The sequence below is a fragment of the Montipora foliosa genome, chromosome 14, assembly GCF_036669935.1.
Source record: "Montipora foliosa isolate CH-2021 chromosome 14, ASM3666993v2, whole genome shotgun sequence".
NCBI lineage: Eukaryota > Metazoa > Cnidaria > Anthozoa > Scleractinia > Acroporidae > Montipora > Montipora foliosa.
The window spans coordinates 11,249,782-11,273,017 of record NC_090882.1 but is presented as its reverse complement, the minus strand read 5'-3'; the positions used below and the strand labels follow the sequence as shown (position 1 = coordinate 11,273,017).

Here is a 23,236-nt window from a genome sequence, read left to right as displayed (position 1 = left end):
TTTCCCTTTAATTCGTTCTTCAGAATGTGATTCATGTTAAGTGCCGGAAATATATGATTTTATTCTTTAACTTTTTTAGCTGCAAAGGTCAACAGTACGGTTTCTTTAGCATGAGCCATTTTGGTTTCTCAACTTTTAGGTAATAGAGGGTTTACTTCAAGCACACCCGAGCGTCATCACATCACGTGACCATTGCTGCCAGCTCCTCGGTCATGAAGCTTCCCGAGTTTTGCACGACCGTCTTACGAATGATTCCGACCGCCGATATTTCTATCGGGTCCTTTCCAATCGTCTCCGTAATGACTTCAACGTTCGCTGGACCCCTCTCGAGTTGGAGCAAACTCCGTTGATTTTTGGTGACTTTCTTGAGGGAAGTTCGCCACAAGATGGACTTCGTCCTTATCGCTTTGTGAGGCAATATGATCGATTGCCACAGGTTCTAGAAGTGAGTTCCTCATTTATTGCTCGTACCGTTCATGGTTTTCATTTGCTAATAGGGCTTTTGTTCCAGCGTTTTATCGAGTTCCTGAAGTTTTAACCTATTTTAACTGGTACTCGACAAACACTGTTTCACTTAACAATAATGATTTAGTAACCTATAAAAAACAAATTGTAGCTTGAGAAGCACCATAGCAACAGGAAGCCATCCAAGAATACTGTACAGTTTGCGTTTAAACGCAAAAGATTTGTCAAAGTGGCCCTAAAATAACAATTGGCGTGTGCTTTCTCTGATTTGCTTTTTTTTTCTATTTTGTTACAGGAATACTACGACAAAGCTAAACTGTCAGCGGGTAGCATTGATCACCGTTTTGTGTTCTTCGACATGGCAATACAGCACGTGACCCGGGCTGCACGTGTGTTTCGTCAACTTGGAAAGCACATGCACATGGTTGGTGTGGGAGGGACAGGTAAAGCCACTGTCGCTAAGCTAGCTGCATTCATTGAGAACTGTGTTTTCTTAAGACCGTTTGTGTCTCGCACATATAATCTGGTGGACTTTAGAGATGATCTCAAGAAGGCGTCTTTTCGGGCTGGTGTTAAAGGTCACAATACGGTTTTATTTCTGACGGACAATTTGGTTAAGGTAAGTTGTGGTGATGACTTGAGTGTCTCATTAGGGAGCTTAAGCACGCACGTTTCTGAGACGCGGACGGCAACCGGAAGTGAGCTATTTGCACTCACTGCATTTGCTGCATTGCATTGCACTGCATTTGCACTCACTTTGCACTCTTGCCGTCACACAACCACATTCACATTGCTGAGTATCTTTTCTCCATTAGAGATGAGTAGTATAAAAAGCTGGGAGAAAACACAGTCCGAGCACGCGAAATGTTATCTTCCGGTTGCCGTCCGGGTCTCAAAAATGCGCGTGCTTAAGCTCCCTACTAAGAAGATAAGTACGTACCAGTAATTGTGTAAGACGAGGTTGCCCAAACAGGGCATGATTCTTCGTGAAAAACAAAACATAAAAAGCAAGGTGACACACGCTAACCCAGTGTAGGCAACACATCACGCATGCGCACAACCATTTCACCCGGTCAATTAGCAGCCCTGGTCAGCTGTTTCGGCCTTGTTGGGCCTCATCAGCATGGTGTAGCTGATTCTTCGTAGTATGATTCTTCGTGTTTCAAACTGTTTTTTCACCGCTGACTACAACTGGCTTTGAAATGACTTAAGATTCCTCAAGTCTCTTCGGATACTCTAACTCATCTATACATACTACTCTTTTAAAAATGTAATCTGGCTTCACTCTACGATTTTATGCCGCCTTACACTGTTAAACTACTGTTTGTATTTTACCAATATTCCTTAGGATAATTTCCTTGAAGATATCACTAGCATGCTAAGCGGCAGTGACATCTCCAATCTCTTCGATCATGAAGATCTTGAACGCATCTCATTGGATCTCAAAAAGGAAGCAACAAACCAAGGAATTGCCGATACCAAAGAGGCAATATTTCACTTCTTCCATGAACGTGTCAAAGAAAAGCTACACGTGGTACTGTCCACTACCCCGGCGGGTACAACTTTTCGTCGTCGTTGCCGACTTTACCCACCCTTGATAAATTGCTGCACCATTGACTGGTTTGACAAATGGCCCTTGGATGCGTTGCATTCGGTAGCGGTTTCGTTTCTAGAGGGGTCAGAGCTTAGCCAAGAGCAAGAATCAAATAGCGCTTTGATGGATAGTATTCCTAAAGTCTTCGTTGCAGTCTATCAAAGCGTGGAAGACGAAACGCAGAAGTTTTATGATGAGTTGCATCGACGATATTACACAACCCCAACTAGTTATATGGAGTTTGTACGACTGTTTCTCTGTAAGTTGAAGGAGAAGCGAGCTGAGTTTAGTTTACATCGTGATAGACTTTGCACTGGACTTCAAAAGCTCTCCGAGTCCAATTCTTTGGTGGGGACCATGCAGACGGAACTTCTTCAGCTAGGCCCAAAACTAGAGCAGAAGGCTAAGGTGCGTTTGTCGCAAGTTGTTCAAAAATGGTGAACGCTTGCCAGATTGTCTTGTTATTGAATCAGGCTTTCGATTTTAAGTTTTGGGTTCAATGACTAGATTGTCTGTTTTATCTAAATTAGAGAATGATCATTCTCTAACTTAGATAAAGAATAGTAATGAGAGCATCATTTAAAACTGTATCAGGATTTTCATGGGTAGACATATGACCTTAAGATACTCTGTTTCGGTTTGCGATGTCCAGAAATGGGATTTAGATGGATTCACGTCCAACTTGGATATCCAACTCGAAGTGTCTGGTAAAAAAGGCCAAGGATGTGTCAAAACCCATCGCTCGCCATTTCAGCTTCCGAACCACACCACCCTTGGCCTAACACTCTAACATCTGTTTTCTCATTGGACATCAAGATTCATGCACAAAAACAAACCAAATCAAACAAAAGAACAATAGTTCGCTTCCCACAGTTTCATCTAAATGCCGCAGATAATTCCATGAAAGGTGCTTGCTGGATACATCTCCCCTTGACTATTTGCATCCTCTTAAACAAACTTACTCAGCCAGTAATTTAACGTGTTGGCATCCATATTTGCCAAATCTGTACACCACGGCACCACCCTGACCAAATTTGTCTATTTATCTGCCGTTCGCGAGAATTTTAATCGCTTATTTGGTTTTGTAAGCTTTTGCCCTAGGAAAACTATCTTCTAACAACTTTGATTCTGCCTGGCTTTTGGAAAACGAAAACGGCTTACGGTATTTCCAGCAAAAGACTCTGCCATCTTCATTTGCGCATGACTTCCAACAAATAACAACGAATTTTGCATATTTAATGATATTAATCACATAATCTCATGGGAATTTAGAGCACTGAAACATTACCCCCTATTTACTAAAGAAGTTCCGCATGGCGTCACGGCGGCCATTTTGGTGTTCCTAAACAACGGAATGGCGGTCATGTTGGTGTTTCCCAGCAAGTCGTCCGGGAATTGAGCTCTCTTATCATGATCATGCAGACGTTGTTTTGGTGGGAAAACAAGGTTACTGATCACGTGAGTGAAAACACTCAATACTTTTAGGAAACATATCAAAATCTCGTGCTTCGTGTTTCATCAGGGGTTCCAAATACCGTAATTTTTCATCTGTTTCGTGGTGGAACCCCTGATGAAACACTTACACTCCTTTTTGATACATTACTTGAAAGATTTGTTCACAGTTTATTGAGACCTTTTAGGATCAAGTTGTCAAGATTCCACGAGTTATCGGCTTGGGACCCTTTTTTTGGTAAGCACTCAAATTCTCCATTGGTTTAATTTGTCTTTAATTTTTTCTTTACTGAACAGGACACAGAGAAGATCCTAGAACAGTTGGCCGGCGACCAAGAAGCAGTGGATCAAGTGCATGTCGTGGTGCAGAAAGAAGAGGAAATAATGAATGAGGAAGCTATGAGAGTGCAGGCGATAGCCGAGGAAGCCCAGAGTGACCTAGAGGGAGCCTTGCCGCAGCTGGAAGCAGCTATTGCTGCTTTGGATGCTCTGGACAAATCTGACATATCTGAGATACGTGTGTATACGAAGCCACCTGCAATGGTGATGACTGTGTTATCTGCAGTTTGTCTAATGCTACAGCAGAAGCCAGACTGGAACACTGCTAAACTGCTATTGGCTGATCCGGGGTTTCTTAAGAGGCTTGTAGGTTTTGACAAGAGCAGTGTCCCGGAGAAGGTAAGTTCCTTAACCTCGTCTAATCAACAGTGTTCCGTTTTACAAAAAGTCGACAGAAATATGTGACAAGGTTAGCACTGACTTGTTACCATATCTCAGCCCGGCAAATTTCCGTTTCGTAAACGGTCCGGCGTTGGCATTTGGACGACACTTACAACAAATTTCACTGTTAAGTTTGTCGTTTTCAAATGAGGAAAATGAGGCCTAGACAGCAGCGTATGTCAGTCACGTAGACGTTTGAAAAAACGTAGGAAAAAACTTAGGAAAAAAACACTTTTAGAAAAAAAACTTAGAAAAAGTTGGATGAAGGATATCGAACTTGGTTCAAGGGCTGAAAAGCGAAGATACTTAACCATTTCGCTACTGAGATAGCTTCTCCAAAAATCGCAATTCTGAAGTATTTAAATGAAGCTAACCCTAACAATTCATTGAAAGCTAACCGATTAGAAAGGCTTGGTAACAAAGAATGGCATCGATCGTCAAAAATGGCAAATACCGTTTACGAAACGGAAATTAGCAGAGGCGGACATCAGACCAGATTGTTTAATCTCGTCTTACCAATACTGTGTCGTTACAGCTTGTCACAATTCCAACGAGACAAACGTTTGGAAACTGCAATCTCTTTAAAGAGTATTCAAGTGTCAGGAGGTGTCCAACATCATTTTGTATATCGAAATCGTTACAACTTTTCTTTTCTAACGTTGAAGACCCTTGAAGAAAAAAAGGGCTTAAGGATATCAGTTGAGAAAAGCATCTCCATGTAGACCTTTCAAGCTTTGTTTTTTGCTTCTGAATGCAGACATCCTGACTTCCTCTTGGAAGTTATTTCTTCAGAAGTTACCAGTTTGGAGGTTGGCTGTTGCCCAAAAAATTAACCAGAGAATATTTCCTCTAAGGCTGACTCTTACGATCTGAAATAGGAAGTTAGCGTACGGAAGTGTCTGATGAACCATGTATAAAATTGTTTTGTTGTCAATCAGACTCTTCCAAGAGGGTAACGTCTCCTCTAAATATAGAAACGACTTTTTATTCGCTGGAGGGCTGTTAGTCAGTGAATGTCATTGTAACCGTGAAATCTGTGGGAAATTCATATCATGTTTGACTCGTCTTCATTTTTTTTTACCCAGGTCTTTACACGGCTAAAGCGATATACGCAACACCCCGATTTCAATCCAGAGGCAGTTGGCAAGATCTCAGTGGCTTGTAAATCAATGTGCCAGTGGGTTCTCGCACTGGAGAACTATGCCGAGGTGTACAAGATTGTTCAACCTAAACAGAGGCGTTGTGAAGAAGCTCAGGCTGCGTTGTCGATTGCCAAAGAGAACTTACAACAGAAGCAGGTACTAGTTTAAGAGCCTCGTCAACAATTCTAGTATTCGCCAACTCCGCAGTAAATAATTGTTTCATTAGATGTCGCATTGGTTGAATTAGGGTTTTTTGGAAAGCGAGAAGGGAGATCAACTTTTTTCCATTTTTATGGAATGAAAACGTGTTTCGAATTTACGGACAATAAAAGTTTAAGGAGAAAATCAACGATTACTTACGACGACAGCTTTGCTCATCGAAGGTCTCAACAACAGCAACAAACTACAACAACATCGATGTTTTATAAATTTCTGGGTATATTACATTGATAATCATGCGCAACCTGTAGGTAGCAGAGCTATTCGAGGGGGCTTGCGCTTTTTAAATCATATGCCATTATCAGTAACTTTTCGGAATTAAATAAACAAAAGAAGTACACATGATAAGACAGTGAAATAGTGCTCTCTTGGCTATAATTGCGTTTCCTCTCCTCTAGTCTATTGAGTATAAATTTCTTGCAAATTGTAGGAAAGATGAAAATAAAAGTCATGGTTCGCGTTGCATTGAGCACTCATCCGAAAGAACAGCTCGTGGTCTTTATTTTCAGAAGAGCAAATATGGTGAAAAATCATCATCCTTGGACAAGAAAATTAGTTATTGAAACAATGAGGATTACGCAAAACCATTTTGTTTGTTAATGAGTTCTTCGAGGTGAATGGTACTTTGCTAATCCCCTGTGAGTTATCCAATTAAAAAGAACGAAAAGGAGTATTAATAAATGTTTCGGGGATGATGAAGATGATGATGTTGATGACGATGACGATGACGATGACGATGGTGATGACGATGACGATGACAATGACGATGACGATGACGATGATGATGACGATGATGATGATGATGAGGAGGAGGAGGAGTACGATGAGAATGAGGATGATGCAGTGGCGATGACGAGAACATTAAAAGCACTAAGGCTTGAACAGGCCTGGTAATGAAAGGGAGTACCATCCACCGATAGAGCGGATTTCAAATGAGTTTCGTAAAACCAAAACCAAAGTAATTACTTTGGCCCATCAAAAAGGACGGAGACAATGCGGTAAACCAACCAAAACTCGAAGTAATTACACGTAGCCGATACAAAGAGCGGGAAAATGTGAACTCGGGAAAATGGCGCGAGAACTTTGAACCAATCACTGAGCGAAGTAATCATAAACCAAAGCAATTCGCTAATTACTTTCGACACTCAATTGAAAACCGCTCTAAATATCACTTTGGTGAAGAAAGATTAAAACCCCTCACTCTTTTTGCTGCAGATTAGTTTGTCAAAAATCCAAGAGCAACTTGAGCTTTTACAGCAACAATACGACAATAGCGTGGCTCAGCTTGAGGAGCTCCGACAGAAGAAGGAATTGACTATCATACGACTGCAGAGGGCTTCGTTGCTGACTGCGTCTTTGGCAGAAGAGCAGGTAACGGAACGCTTGCAACTGTCACACATTAAGTAAATAACTTCTCCTTGGTCTTTAGTCTTAATATTGACTTTCTGACTTTTGGATATCCTTGATCTGCAGCTGTCTGGAAGAGCATCTTAATTAGAAATCAGAAGTTTCCGTTTTCTCTTTGGACTTACATTGGTCCCAAGAGAAACTGGAAACAATGCTTATGCAAAATTATGGAGGGACAAACAAAGAGTGTTGTGGTATTTTTTGATACTGGCTAAAATGTAATTTTGGACTTCAATAGACCATTTGCAACAATGCGTCACGTGACCTTTTCCCACATCCACAATCATGACGATTTAGTCATTTTTGCTCGAAATCAGAAGTGGCTCAAAATATGCCGATTTTAGTTCTCTCCCATGTTGTTATCGGTGAAAGACATTTGTAAGCAGTGATGCTTCAATGCTTTGTTTTGCTTTTTGTTTTTGCTTGTTCCTTTTTTTTTTAGTTTTTAATCCGCCGAAGTGTTTTTTTCCTTGAGATTTGAAAGTCCGAAAATTTCCCTCCTTTCTTATTCTCGCTTGTTTCTACGTTGCGTAACTTTTTAATCTCACCTGTTTTTGCGACGCTTTATTATGGAAAATTTCACTGGTGGGCAAAATCTTCTCTGGCGCTTGTTAACATGAGTATGGAATTCTTCAGGCGATCATAACATCTTAACCATAAGGCCCCGTCCACACGTATCCCGAGTTTTTTGTATCCGCGAACGTTTTTTATTTCGGATTAAATTCCAATCGTTTTTGAATCGTTTTCACTGTCCACACTTATTGGATACACTCTAGTGCCCAGTGCTTTGCACAAAGATATTGCTTGTTGAGCATGCGCAAAATCTTATGTTGGCACCCTTTTCTCTGCTTCGTTAAGGTGTTGCACGTGAGTCTTTCAAGGTCCAAGGGCGATGCCCCTTGTTGATTTATCTCACCCGGGAAAGACAGGATCCAAGAGTGTGACGTCAGTGTATTCGAAAATTTGCGGATACAACCGTCCACACGTTTAAGAATTCGCAGCGTATTAAACATTTCCACTGGAGACCGACCGTATTCGAAAAAAAAAAAAATGCAGATGCGTGTGGACATGGCCAAAGTCGTATTTCTCTGAAAATTTGCAATCTGACCAAGTAGAACCTGACCTTGTAATTTCTCGATTTTATAAAGCCCTGGCTTCAAGTTTACCTTTCATTGGTGATATGACCAGTTTGCTGCAATGGCCATTTAAAGTGATTCTTATAAAAGAAAAAAATGAAATCAAAATCGTGATTTCTCGTAGCGATGCTTTTCCGTTTAGGTTATGTATTGACATTTACAACTGAGGCGTTCCTTTTCATTAACTATTCTTTCGCAGGTTCGGTGGAAAAAAGCAATTCATATCCAAGAAACACAAAGCGAAGGATTGGTTGGCGGTACGCTTGTTTCATCAGCAGCAGTGGCGTACCTTGGGGCCTTTACGTCACCTTATAGAAACAGGCTTCTTGCTCACTGGCTTGAACTTTGTAGAAAAGAAAACATTCCTGTTTCTGACAACTTTGAACTGACGGAGTTTCTTTCTGAGCCAGTCGAGATACAGAAGTGGGTAAACAAAGAATTGCCACACGATAAACATTCGATTGAAAATGCTGTCCTTATAAAACATTGCCGCCGCTGGCCACTGTTAATTGACCCGCAGGAGCAAGCCTCCCACTGGATAACACAGACCGAAAAGGTTAACGGGCTCAAGATTGTCAAAGCTTCCGATCCCAGTTACATTAGGACGCTGGAGAGTGCAATACCACTCGGGCAACCTGTGCTAGTTGAGGTATGCACCTTTGTGTCCAGGTTTTACTTTTGAGACGCAAGTGGCAAATTGTTTTAGCTCTATTCCGCAATAAGGATACGCCATCGATTTTCAAATCGTTTATACTTCGATTGTATCGTCAAAACCTATTTTCCTCGCTAGAGTTCACCTTACAAGTCGTGGGTATCATTGTCTGTTCTTGTACTTTGCAGGATGTGGGTGAAAGCCTAGACCCATCACTCAATCCCATTCTAAGTAAAAACACCATACAACGGGGCAACCACTCCGTTATATTGATCGGAGAAACCGAGATCGAGTACAACAGTAACTTCCGGCTATACATGACCACGCCCTTGGCCAACCCGCACTTCTTGCCAGAAGTATGTATTAAGGTTACGGTCATCAACTTCACTGTAACGGTAGACGGACTGCAAGACCAGTTGCTGTCACGCGTCGTTCAGAAAGAAAGACCAAAACTGGAGGAAAGTCGAAGGGAATTGTTACAAGGTCTAGTCAACGATCGTTACAAGTTGAGAGAATTGGAAGATCGATCATTATCGTTGCTTCATTCTTCAAGAGGTAAGAACGCTTTATTTATCATCACTTCAAATGCGGGGACTTAACAGACGGCAAGAACAAGAACGGATAAAAGACATCGGCAGTGTATTATTATGAATCTCAACTCCTAGAAGGCATGCCATCCAGCTTTATTGCCTTGATTCAGTTGACAGTAGGGTGGGGAGGGAAACAGTGCTAGAAACAAGACAACTTGTCCAATAGGCCATATCCGGGTTCATGTCTGCCTCCTCTTCAAAGCGAGTTTAAGTGTGAAGTTTTTCTTATGATAATTAGTTTTCATACATATGTAAAGTAGAACTAATTACCATCACAAAAACTTCGCACTTAGACTCGCTTTGAAGAGGAGGCAGACATGAACTCGGAAATGGCGTATTCACTTACACTCTTACACTGCGAAAATGGTTCATAAAGGAAAGGTCTATTGCTTCTTCGATTATGTCAAGAGAGGATGAGGGGAGAGAACCCATGCCCCATGATAGATTTTTTTCAATCTGTTTTATGCTTCGCGCCATGCTGTGAAAGTTATTTTGGTCTCGCGCCCATGGTTGCGCAGCCAATGATCAATTACAATTGACCGACGATAGAGCGAGTTTCAATCGATTGTCGTAAAACCAAAACCAAAGCAATTACTCTGGCCAAACAAAAAGGACGGAGACAATTCAGTAAACCAATCAATTCTCGAAGTAATTACACGTAGCCGACCCAAAGCACGGGAAAATGTGCGCGCGCGAGCCACGGTTATTTTGGTTTCATTTCTGATTGGTTGAAAAAGTGGCCCGGGAACTTTGAACCAATCATTGAGTGAAGTAATGCAAAACCAAAATAATTCGCTAATTACTTTCGACACTCAATTGAAAACCGCTCTAATAACAACTTATAACAATTTCTTGCAAGTATGGTCATGTAACGCCACTTCTCATTAGCTACCATTGGCTACCGTACTCTGAAAGTATAAAGTTTAATATACTGCTGGTGACCTTCAAAGCCTTCCATGACCAATCGCCAAGTTATATTACGGAATTGATTTCCCGCCACATCCCCACGAGAATCTTACAGTCATCATCCGGTCCTCTATTAAGCCATGTCAATTGTAAAGTTATGACATACGGGGCCTGATCCCTAGTTGTTGCTGCTCCAGTACTATGGAACAAATTACTTGTAGACTTGCGATCGTGTACCACTTCTTCTTCTTTTAAATCAAAACTTAAAACCTATCTTTTAAAATCGGTATTCCATCTTAGACTTCATAGTAGCTTTTCTTTTGTTTAGTGCTATTTAATTTAATATTTTACCTTTTACTCTCACTTTTTTTAATTTTGAGTAGTTCCTAGTTAGCCTTTTTTAATCTACTAATTTTAATCTAATACTTCCTTAGTAATTGCTTGTTTGCCTGTCATAGTTATTGATAGTTTAATACTTGCTAGTTATCATGATTTACTGTTAAGCGCCTAGAGCCTACACGCATAGGCACTATATAAATATCGTTTTATTCTTAATCATTTATTAAGCATCAAGTGCCTTCCGTAAAACAGGGAGCTTAAGCACGCGCGTTTTTGACACGCGGAAGGCAACCGGAAGTGAGCTGTTTTCCTTTTAAACTTGTCTTCCCACAACCACATTTCATTGCCAAGTTTCTTTCTCCATTAGAGACGATTAGTACAAAAATCTGGGAGACACCACTGCCCTGGCTAGCGAAATGTTCTCTTCCGGTTGCCGTCCGCGTCTCAAAAATGCACGCGCTTAAGCTCCCTACTAGCAGCGCATCATGACCACTGACTAAATCTAGATTGAAAAAGTTATCATTGGAAGAGACACGTGTCTGTTGGATGTGCTCTGTTCCCTAATCCTCTCATGACTATATGTAATTCCCAAGTTCAATTCAATTGAGGTTTTAATTTTCATGTGAATTAAGAAGTGCCCAAAATAAAGTCGTAAATTGCTTGTCTGCATGAATTTGTTCCTTCATCAGGTAACATCCTTGATGATCAAGATCTCATCTCTACACTGGATGAAAGCAAGAAAATGGCGAATGTGATACATTCTCGTGTCCACCAATCGGAAGAAACTGAAGAGAAGATCAACTCGAGTCGAGAGGGGTACCTTCCTGTGGCCACGCGTGGAGCGGTGTTGTACTTCGTTCTTACTGATTTAGTGTACATTGATGTGATGTACCAGTTTTCATTGCCGTGGTTCACAGACCTCTTTGAGAAATGTATTGAATCAGCGCAAGAACCTGCGCAGAATCAAAGGAGTGAGTCACCTATTGCACCAGGCAGCGCGGGAACGCTACGACCAGTACGCAAGAACAAAGCAGCCGCGTCAGTTGTTAGTCGACCCAGTTACAAGCGCAAGTATGATATATTCAGTTAAGGCAGAGGCATTTAACCTGTTATGAGAAGTTGACGCCCTAATTGTTATTAGCCTATATATTAATTGGTCATTATTTAATGGAATAGAGAACTTATGCAAACGTTACATCTGGAGCGTTAAAGAACTTGAGATACTCGTATACCGGTATACGGTTACGGGTAATGTTCCCGTACACGTAAAATGTTCATGCGCGTAGCCATTTTGATAATAACATACCCGTAAAGTTAACGCGCGGGGATTGGTAACGATTGTTTACAAAGATGGCGGCACATCAGTCCATTTTGAAGCACTTTCTTTACAACAAAATTTAAATATGGCAAAAATACCTCAACAGACTTGCAATAGCATTGCCAAGGAGTCATACGATTCACATTTGTACTTAAAACGTCATAAAGACTTACTTGTCTCTCCATCATGTCTTCTGTGTAGCTACTCGTAATTCTCCTACCGGTAAACTGGTGTCTACCCTGGAAAAACGGTTGGGATCGATGACGTCATCACAAAATGAAAAAAACATGGCGCTACCCGTTACCGGTATCTCAAGGTCTCTATTACCTAACTTTTTTTAGCAGACACGCCGGTGTCATGCTCCGTGTAAAGACCGCTTGAAGTGGCGAGAGTCCTTCCCATAACCTCAAGTCTGGTTTTCACCTACGAAGCAAGCATAAACACAAGCAACAAACGCAAATTCAGTAGCGTATTGATAGTTGGTACCTTTTGTCAGGACAAAACACACGAATTAAAGACAACTTAATTCACTTGGGTATGTTACTTGCTCTCATGCTTGCTTCTTTGGTGAAAACCCACGATCATATTTTGCGTTGCGGGTTTTTGCATCAAGTATTAAAGTGCCCCTGCGGTAAAAAAAAAACACTTCCTTTTTTGCTTCAGATTCTGAAAGTGCGTTTGCTTAACACCTGACTGGCAAAATTCTGGGCTTTGATTTTTATCCAGAGGCCGTTTACTTTGAGTGTAAGTTTTGGATTTCACGGTCCTCCATTACTTACGTTCAAAACTGACCGATTGAACCTCAGAGGGTTGGATCCAGGGAAAAGTGACTGACTCACTTGCTTAAAATTTAAGCGTATGAATGTAGCTTATTATATATGCACAACGCGAGTTTAGCAGTCTAAAAGCCCAAAAGTCCCGTGCCGCATATTAATTCTCCGGCATACACACGCATTGCATTCTTAAACTAGTGAGCCTTTGACGTCATTTTCTCCTCGATCCAGCTCTCTTAAGAACTTAAAGTTGGTAATGGCGGACTGTTAAATAGGGAAATTCCAGTTGAAATAAACAGGTGTCTTTTTGAAACCAGCTCTTAAAACTTTAGTCGCTCAGTGTTTAGCTACCATAGTTTTGAAATCCAAAGAAAAAGAAAAATTGATTTTTTGGTCACAGGGGCACTTTAAAGACGAAGAAACACTATGAGAGGGGTCGCTTCACGCTCTCTGTTTTTTCGAATTCATTCAAGCGCAACCGAGTATCCAAGATGGCTATCAACATACAGCGACAAAGAGAGATATTTCCGGAACGAGAAAAAGGGACAGAGAATTAAAGAAAAAGAACGACAGATAACATCTTATAACACGTTATAGACACGTTTCCCTTGGGGCTTTTTTATTGAACAAATTATCGCAGAGCTCTGTTTTCGTCCACGGTTCATTGATAAATCATTCCCATGTGCCACCGCGCCTTTCATACTGCGTCTTCCTGTTTAAAATAAAATTTAAATAGTAACCGTAAAATCGTTTGTCCTACAATGTAATCACCACCACGTTGACTAACAACCACCTCTTTTGCGATAAAGTAAAGTTGTTCTTTTTTCCACAACAGATTCTGTTGCATATATCAAATACAAGGTGTTACAAATGAACCCACTGGGAACCCGGAAAAATCCGAGCTTCAGATGGGATTCGAACCCACGACCCTCCGTGATCTAGTACGGATGCTCTAACCACTGAGCTTACTGGAGACTCTATGGTGAGCAAGGGTGAAATGTGGGTATTTGACTCGAGCTGCATCACGCAGCCACAGAGTCAAATTTCGACTGACAGCATAGCTCATAACTGCCTCGCGCAGTCACACTGAGAGCATCATTGAAATACAGTTGCCTGCATTCCCGTGATGCAGTTGAATGACGTTTGAACGATAGTCTAGTGCAAACGCCGTCATCTGCTTTTAACGAATCAGTTGGATGAATTTCAATTTCAATTTCTCTTAGGCCATCTGCGCCAAGGCTGAAAGACATCGCCTCATTTCCTGAGTATCTCGAAGCTTTAGTGATGCTCTTGACTGAAAGTGTTTACCGTGTTGTATCTTACGCGCTATTTGCACGACACAAGCTGACCTTCTCATTCATGCTATGCGCGGGAATTATGCGCCACTCAGTGGCCAAGTCATTTGAAGCGACTATCAAGGAGGAAGAATGGAACTGGTTCGTTCGTGGATCAGCGGTTGCTGCTATAAGTGACAGGCTTGAGAACGAAGAGGACTTGGACAGCGGAGTGCAGCCCAGTTCTATAGCAGGTGCGAATCAGTGTTATCAAGAGTATACTGTCTCGATTGTACTCTGTGCCCTGGTCAAACGATGCTTCAACTACCGTGTAGCGCGAAAATTTTGCGGGAGTTTTTTCTTGCGGGTTGGCAATTTTTTGTAGTTTGCGGGATTCTCTGTTCAAACCGCAGAGAAGCTGTACATTTTATTTTCAACTTATATCGTACAGTATGTAGAGTCATAGTTCACTCTTTCTTTACATACCGTATTAGGGCTGGTTTACACAAACGACTTAAGCATAAGCACGAGTAACACGCAGACGCAGTAGTGTTTGATAATTGCATGGTACCTTTCGTTGGAACAAAAGACACTAACAGCAAGTTAATGCGACTGCGTATGCTGCTTATGCTTATGCTGGCGTCGTACGTGTAAACATAGTTAATCAAGGGACTGGTTATGAGAGCTTAAAACCTTCAAAAGCGAGAACAATGATGTCGCAATCGATGTTGAGTTGACTGTGACAGGGCACAATCTTTTGTTTTCGCTTCGCAGGGGTTGGCAAATTAGTTGGGCATATTTTAATCGAAAGATTTGATTGGTTATATTCTCGAAAAAGGAGTGTTTTGTGCACCGTCAAGGCCAAATATACAGACAAAAACATGAAACAAAAAGACTTGTCGAGTTTCGTAACCATCTCCACGCATTAACTATGTTGTAAACTAGCCTTAAGAGCCATGCGGTATCACTGTACTACCTTACTGCGCAAAAGGAATGGAACAACAACAAAACAAAAAGCCTACCCCAACCCAAAACACTCTTTAAGGAATGAAGGAAGGTGCTGTTTTTTTTTTTTACTTATTGATTGAAACAGATTTTCTTGATACACGCTCGTATTTCCTACCAGCCAATCAAAACGCGCGTCTGACAACACATAACCAATCAAAATTCGTGTGATGCCATAGCCGTGTTTTCATACTCTCAATGACAGTGCGCGTACTATCCCAATTAGTTTATAAGTATCCATATAAAATCTCTTTACTCGCAACTTTCAGCTTCTTCATCACAGCGATTTAACCAATGATATGCTCACCTTTATAATGCTTGGATCTTTGTTCATACTAAAAACGCCGAAGCCTTTCTTTGTTCATAATTTGGTTGCTCTGAAGTTATTTTCCAGCATGAATTTCACTTGCACCTTGTTGCAAATGCTAACGCCAAATCCGGTTGGTTCCCTTAATTCCCCTGTTTCTTTTATTGCAGTATCTCGCACTATAGCTACAGGAAGCATGGGTCAGTATTTGTCCAAGATGAACAAGTCACCGGTCAAATGGATCAGTGAATCCACGTGGAAAGAATGCCTCCAGCTTTCATCTTCAGTTACTTCTTTCTCTGGGATGTGTAGTGACATAGCTGTGAATGTCGCCTTTTGGAGCAAGTTCTCCTTGAGTGAGAATCCCTTTCAATTTCTTAAAGAAGGTAACATGGACACTGATGATTCACCTGCAGTTGTCGAAGGTATGAAGAATGTAGCTTCTACTTACATTCGCACCAAAATATTCTACACTTGGAAGAAGGCATAGAAAAAGTTGTTGGATGTCAAGACCAGCACGCTGGTTGGGCGAGATGTAAAGTTAGAAACAATAATCGAAGAAATTCATGTTCCAAAAGAAATCTTGGCAGCTTCTGCAGGTACCGGAGCAGAAATTACGCAAAACAACGTCACTTCCCTAGGGTCCAATCGGTCAGAATGGTGGACCTTGAATCCAAACTTACACTCAAAGTAAACAGACTCTGGATAAAAATCAAAGCTCAAAGTTTTGCAAGTCAGTTGTTAAAGTGCCCCTAACCCCAAAATGTTTTTTTCGCTAAAATGAATCTTTGCACCTGTTCGAAACGCATTGCGGCAATTTTTTCCTTTTTCTAACAAATTCTGCCATTTTATAGGCTTCGAAAGTTGCAAAAATCTAAACATCTTTTGTTCACGACCGAGTCAGAAGGGGAGTGGGTCTATTCCTGATGTGACGTCACAAACTGATTTACATTGCATTAACTCTTTGTAAACATGCATGCAAAGTAGATTGTGACGTCACATCAGGAATAGACCCACTCCCCTACTGACTCGGTCGTGAACAAAAGATGCTTGGATTTTCGCAACTTTCGAAGCCTATAAAATGGCAGAATTTGTTAGAAAAAGGAAAAAATTGCCGCAGTGTGTTTCGAACAGGTACTAAGATTCATTTTAGCGAAAAAAACATTTTGGGGTTAGGGGCACTTTAAGCAAACACACTTTCAAAATCTGAGGGGGGAAAAGGGGTGTGTTTTTTTTAAATCATAGGAACGCTTTAATAAAACCCAGTCTATCTTTCTGGTTGGGGGGATTCCAGCACCAAAAAGGAATATGAGGTTTTCACGTTACGTCATCGCCGCCATGTTGGTGGCCGAAAACTGGCCAGAAGTCGTACATTTCTCTGTTTGTTCTTGATGTCTCTAGGGGTTTGTTGAAAACGTCCTATAGACACTATTGCTATGTTTGGTTGAGTGAGGTGCTGTTGTTTATTATTTGAGTCGGAAAAATTGCGTACCTATCCCTTAGCCATGATCTGTCTTGCTAAAGCTTGAGTCCGGTTCAGTGGTCGCGCAAGATGGCCCGCCAATTTTTTAGCACTTTGGACTCCGTGGAAAATCAGTGTTAAAATCAGTTCTTTCGCTGAGGGCTACCGATAATCAACTCAGACATAAGGTAGACCCGTGATCCGATAAAAAGATAAATACGGAGACAGACCAAGCCTTACTGAACACTGAAGAGTCCTTACATTTTTTTATAGGTAAAGACCAAATTCACTGGGACGTGTCCGCTCTCACTGGTTTTCAGCATTTAATTATCATAAAGATTCTCCGGCCTGAATGCTTGGTGGAGTCTGTCAGGTTGTTTGTCAAAGAACAGTTGGGGTCTATGTTTGTCACGAGTGTGGGATTCGATCTGCAGGAAATTTTTCAAGAATCCAGTAACAGAAAACCGCTGATCTTCATCTTGTCTCCTGGTAAGTTTAGTGTGAAAACAATTAGTCGTGCGAATTTATCCCAAGTTACAATTAGATTTTTTTCATTAATTAAAGATAAGGTAAATTCGCACACCAGCAGCTGAGGCTCAAACGGCTGAAGTACTGCTACTCTGTCCTCCCTGGACGGGATGCCATCGCAGATTTCTACTCCCCCCAAAAGTGGAGCAACGTTCCTTGCCTAAGGGAACACAATACAGTGCCTGAGCAAGGCCCTGCGGTCGGGAGTCCGAATTACTGACCAGTAATTGAAGTTAACTCAGCAAACTGAATTGTTATCCTTACTTTCCCTAATTTTAGAAGACCACTTATTTTCTTATTGCTCTAAATGTCCTGGATTTATATCAATTTAAGATCACGAAATGTCCCTAATTCTAGATCATTCTTTTGCAGGCTCGGATCCTACATCCCAGCTTATACGTTTTGCCAGACAAATTCGAGGCACAGCGTTACACTTGGACATCATTTCACTGGGGAGGGGACAGGGGCCCAGGACTGAGGAAGCCATCACCAAAGCATACCATCAAAAGGGAAAATGGGTGTTCCTACAGAATTGTCATCACGCCGAGTCATTTATGCCCCGTCTACAGATGATTGTTAGAAGGTAAAGAAAAGAGTGTGTTTCGTCCAATGGACGCTATCCGCCTTCAGATCAACTGAGGCTCAATTAAAAGAGAGAGGAGTATCACGCTGTATTCTCATCATTCTATAGAATAAAAAACGTCTTCGTATCAGTAGATACAAAAATAGTCTTATAATATAGTTGCGTAACCGAGAACCAAATCCGTCCACCAGGGGTATTTTTTGTCGCTACAGGAATTGAAATTTGTCAGGCTGGTAAGAATATTTTTCAATGTGGACATGTTGTTTTCGCAAAAATGGCTAAAGAAAATTCACTACTGCTGGCTCATCCTGTTAGAATTTATTTCTCACTTTCTTTTGGTTGTCAAGGAATATTGTCATTGTAAGTAACGCCACAGTAGTGGCAGCGTTCAAGAGCTCATTTCTCCTCCTGCAAAGCCTGATCTCAAGAGACTGGATAAGCAGAAGTTTTAGTCTTCCCCTGTGTGACAATAAAGATCCATATTATAGTTTACTGCGCATGCTCTGAGAGTTAATGCAGGAGTAAAAAGGTGGCAACTGCAGCTTCCATGGATACCAGCGTCAGAGTGCATGGAATCATTGGCATCATAAAGTGGCGTTCTTGTTCATTTTACCCTTCTGTCCTCTTCCTCTGGTCTTTTTTTAAGTGCAATGAGAGAGAATCATCTGTCTGGAATGTCATCTGCCATATCAGCTTCTCTTTTCATCGGTCGATTTACTTATCTTTCTAGTTGATATCGTGGTTGCTTTTTTCCCGACACTCGTAGCACCACACTTTAGTGGGACGGTATTTTATGAAAGAGACTGAAGTTTGCAAGCTGTCTTATAACTTGATTTTTCCTTCCATTTTTTATCCACTTTATATTTCTCTATTGTTTCTTTTTTTAAGACTTTGGTGTATTTCATTGTTTTCGTTAGAATATCTCACCCAGAAACAGTCGTCGATCCTAACTTCCGCATGTGGCTGAGTTCAAAACCAGACCCATCATTTCCGGTATCCATTCTGCAAGCAGGACTTAAGGTAAGCTCATTGATAATAGTGACATCAACGATAGTAATGACATTAATAATAATAATAATAATAATAATAATAATAATAATAATAATAATAAAGACGTTTCTATTTGCGCATTTGAAAAATCTCAATGCACTAACAAACATTTGGAAGTTAAGATAAAAACCGCTATAACAAAAGCGCAAAAGAATAAAATATATAAAAAAATGAACATGAGGAGTTATAGGTTTTCTTAATCAGATGTGTTTTAAGGACGATTTGAAAGCTCTGCCTGAGTTCGCATATGATGTTTTCAGGTAGTAAGTTCCAGAGTCTCGAGGCAGCATAGGAAAAAGTACGATGGCCATAGGTCACGGTGTTGATTAGCGGAGGATTTAGAAGGGAGTGACTGAAGGAGCGAAATATTCGAGTTTGTTGACGTCAGTCAGTCATAGTTTATTGACCTACGATGAGCTTAAAAGGAGTCGTAACTCGTTAAGGACGGTGCCTACTAATTCAAAGTTATTTTTCTCGGTTTATGAATAAACGGGAAAAGCAGCTCTTAACAATTGCTATTGAAATCTAAAAAGAAAATTGGGGGTAACCAGGCATTTTTCAGAGACAATTAATCAACAATATTTGTAAAAAGCTTTAGAATACAAAGCAATGTATGCCAACCAGAACCTAATTTGCTGTTGAAACAATGACTTCTTTTGTTCCGTGGTTGGCAAATTTGAAAACCAAAAGAAATGTGACGTCAATGTTTGTAAATAGGAAATATCCCTTTAAACGTCGGACTTTCATAAAGATCCAATCATGATCGTAATCAGGTCACCGTAGTTTTACTTTCATACCTTATTGACGAATATAATGGGCTTAAATATTGTTGTGACATGAGAAACTCGTACCTTTGTATATCACTGCCATTTTGTTGTTGATTTAACAGTTTGTCAGTTCAGTCAGTTCCTAAAAATATGACAGATTATGAATTTTATCTATATCGCCCTATGTGTATATCTGCATATATGTTTATCTAAAAGTAAATACGTCTTCAGCATAGTTTTCAGTTTATTTTTTAATTTCCTATACTGTATTTTCTCTATAGTTAGCACACGACCCTACAAGCATGCAGTTGCTTTAATATTAATCGTGTTTGAATAAGGGATCTTGCCTTGTCTTGTCCCACGGGGAGGGTTTTCTATACCAATAAAGCAGATCTTTGAGGTAATATGCATTTACATGATGGGCATTTTCAAATCGCGTTCTAGTCATTTCGTCTACTGAGTAAACGTTAGCCTGCAAGCAGGCTCTTCCGATGAAAATGGCGCGCGATCGAAATGTAGGGACTTGGTTACTAGAAACCTAAACTAGTAACCAAGCCCCTATATTTCGATAGCGTGCCATTTAAACGGAAGAGCCAGCTTGCAGGGTAATTAAGCGTTTTAGAGAAGCCAGTTGATTTCTTGGCTGAGTATATTGATGATATAGCCTATTATAAGAGCGGAGGGGTTGGCGCAGTGGTAAGATCTCTGCCTTCCAACCCTAAGGTCCCGGGTTCCATTCCCGGTTCTGTCCAGACTGGAATATTTGGCGACCTTCTTTCCCGCTAAAGGTCACTCAGCTTTCCATCCTTCCGAGGTCGGTAAAATGAGTACCAGCATGCATGGACTGCTTAGAAGCGGCTGCAATTTGCGCCTGTATATGCTTCCAGTCCGCTGGGGGTAAATTGATCATTGTAAAGCGCCTTTGAGACGTTGGTGAAAGGGCGCTATATAAATGCACCACTTTACTTTTTTACTTTACTTTAAGGGGACTATGTCACGTTATTTTAGGGGGTTTACGGGAAATGTTTGTTAATCACAAGTTTAAAACTCGTAAATGGTAATGTGGAATTCCTTTACTGATGAAATTATCGTTTCATAACAAGCAAGATATTCTGAGCAAATCCAGGCGATTTGCCATAAACTTGAAAAACGTCGGGCCGATTTTTTTCGAGATTACCTAAATGCAATCCGTTTCTGTTTCCCATCCATGCTTCTCTCTTTCCTTTTACTGTATTTCTTTTATGTTGTTCAACCGTCTTAAGTGGTTATTGCAATGTTCTATTGTACTTTTTGGGCATTTTCGATGTCATAAAATAACATCATTTTGCGTGACATAGCTCCTTTAACCATAACAAAATATAGGAATCTCAACTGACGAGGGGCAGGGAAGTCAAGTTGACCCAGGGATTACCAAGACAGTTAAAAGTCGTAATGCGTTTTCGCACAAACGTTCAACCATACTACTTTTGAAAACGGAGTTCATTTACTCCTTGTTTCAGATGACTGTTGAACCCCCTCCAGGCATTAAGGCAAATCTTTTACGCTGCCTTGGGGGACTGGGTGGTGTGGTGACGGAATCTGTATGGGAGGACACGGGGCCTGGTCCAGCCTGGAAGAAACTTGTGTTTGGCTTGTGCTTTTTCAATGCCGTGGTTCATGAAAGAAAGAAATTTGGTGCCTTAGGTTGGAATATACCGTATGAGTTTACTGCTTCCGATTTAGAGGTATGATTTTAGATATTTCTCGATCTTGGCTAAGGCAGCTATTTGTCCGCGAGTCTAGCGTTTTAACCCTAACCATTACTCTCGTTTCCTTGTACGCCATGCATCCTTTTTTACTGATGATTTCTTTGTACGTAAGGCTTATTTAGAACCTTTCCAGCATGCACAACTTGAGTGCATTTCTTTTTTTTTTCCTAACAATTTTTTTTTTTATTGTCCACCTTTTATCAGTCATAATTCATGGATTAATTCGTGTTACCTGAACGCTTTGAAGGTAAAAAATTCAAAAACTGTTGACCTATGCACGCTTTGCTTGCCTATTTTTTCACACACTGCAGGTCTCTATACTTATGCTGAATATGCTACTCACTGAACATCGTGAAGTGCCATGGAAAGCAATTAAATACCTGACAGGTGATATTGCATATGGAGGCCGAGTCACTGACAGCTGGGATCAACGATGTCTGCAGGCTATCCTCGAAAAATTTTATTCGCCAGAAGCGCTTCAAGAGAGCTATGGCTACACCAAGGACTATGTATGTCTTCCTTGTATTACCAGTTATCCAGTTATGTCCGGAAATGAGCGTTAGAGCGACTTTCATATGATCTTGAAACGTCAAAATAGAGTGTAAATAAATATGCAAAGCATGTAATTGATTGATCGTACAAAAACAAAGCAGCGCGAATTTTCATTGGCTTGGCGAACGCGGATGCAAACAGCGTCATCTTTCCATGGACCTTTGTGAAAAGCGATCGGCGTTTCGCTTTGACGTCATTTGAAATGCATTAATGTGATTGGGCTATCGAACTGTTTACTGCTCATATTAGGAGTTAACCTTGGCTGGAATGAGGAGAAAAGTTGTTTTAATCTTGCCAAACATTGGTTCGTGAAACAAATTTCGAACAGTTTTTCAAGGTCATACGAAAGTCGCTCTATTAGATGCACGCCTAATTTGATATCCAACACGAACTCTCCCTCTAAGTCTAAGCATTTGCTACCCCTTCCAGCAATAAAGTAAGTGTTAGGGTTAAATTAAGGTGGCTCAAACCAGTTTCAATACTTTCAAGACACCTTGTTTTTAGAAGGAGTGACACTACAACACTTTATCATGGAACAGCAATTTTATGGTGCCATGGGAAACATTAATTATTCCTTAACAAGATGCATTCATGTTTGTGACGTAACAAGTTATTGCGGCAACAGGAAAGCCTTGCAAAAAGACCCTATATTTGAGTGAGGCTCCAGCACTTGGCTAAGTAGCATCTATTATACACAATTGTGGTCTCATTCACACAGAAGCCCTTCGAGCTAATCCTGCCAAGCCGACCACGTGCTGGAAAGGTCAGAACACAACACCCGGAACTCCGTGCCTACTCTTTCCGAATAGTGTGTTGAACTTGGGGTGGGACAGTTCGTGACGCTTTTCAAAATTGTCATGCATCTAATGAAGTGCATTTCTGGACATATCGTTGTTTTTTACTGGTTTACTGAAATATGTCAGCCTGGTCTTCAAAATTATGCATTCTCAAAAGCATCTGTTTTTATGACAGCGAAACAGAGAGAGAGAGAGAGCTTTATCCAACCAAGAGGTTTTGTATTGTTTTCACAAATGCAGCCATACTCGAGCTCCAAACCAGTTTAGGATGCAACTCTTCACTACGATAACCGATTGAAAATTGAGTTCACGTTTATACAGTACTGAAGGAAATTTCAGGCAGATGGAAAAAGCCAGAGAGCGTAAACTCATTTTATGTGGCCAAAATACAATTGGTTACTTTTGAATTTTCTTAAACATAGGATGGTAGTCATAACCATTGGACGATAA

The 23,236-nt window shown here is 40.8% G+C and overlaps 1 protein-coding gene across 1 annotated transcript in view; it reads left to right on the top strand.

The window, feature by feature from the left end:
- LOC137984430 (dynein axonemal heavy chain 6-like) overlaps positions 1-23,236 on the top strand; it is an 88,580-nt gene that overhangs the window by 55,543 nt on the left and 9,801 nt on the right. Inside the window, 16 exon segments of the mRNA XM_068831606.1 lie at positions 140-445; positions 761-1,084; positions 1,814-2,467; positions 3,809-4,189; positions 5,317-5,529; positions 6,808-6,963; positions 8,335-8,784; positions 8,976-9,342; positions 11,312-11,693; positions 13,937-14,241; positions 15,470-15,724; positions 17,035-17,250; positions 17,662-17,872; positions 18,790-18,892; positions 21,189-21,413; positions 21,749-21,946. Of these exon segments, the coding sequence (XP_068687707.1) occupies positions 140-445; positions 761-1,084; positions 1,814-2,467; positions 3,809-4,189; positions 5,317-5,529; positions 6,808-6,963; positions 8,335-8,784; positions 8,976-9,342; positions 11,312-11,693; positions 13,937-14,241; positions 15,470-15,724; positions 17,035-17,250; positions 17,662-17,872; positions 18,790-18,892; positions 21,189-21,413; positions 21,749-21,946 (4,746 nt within the window).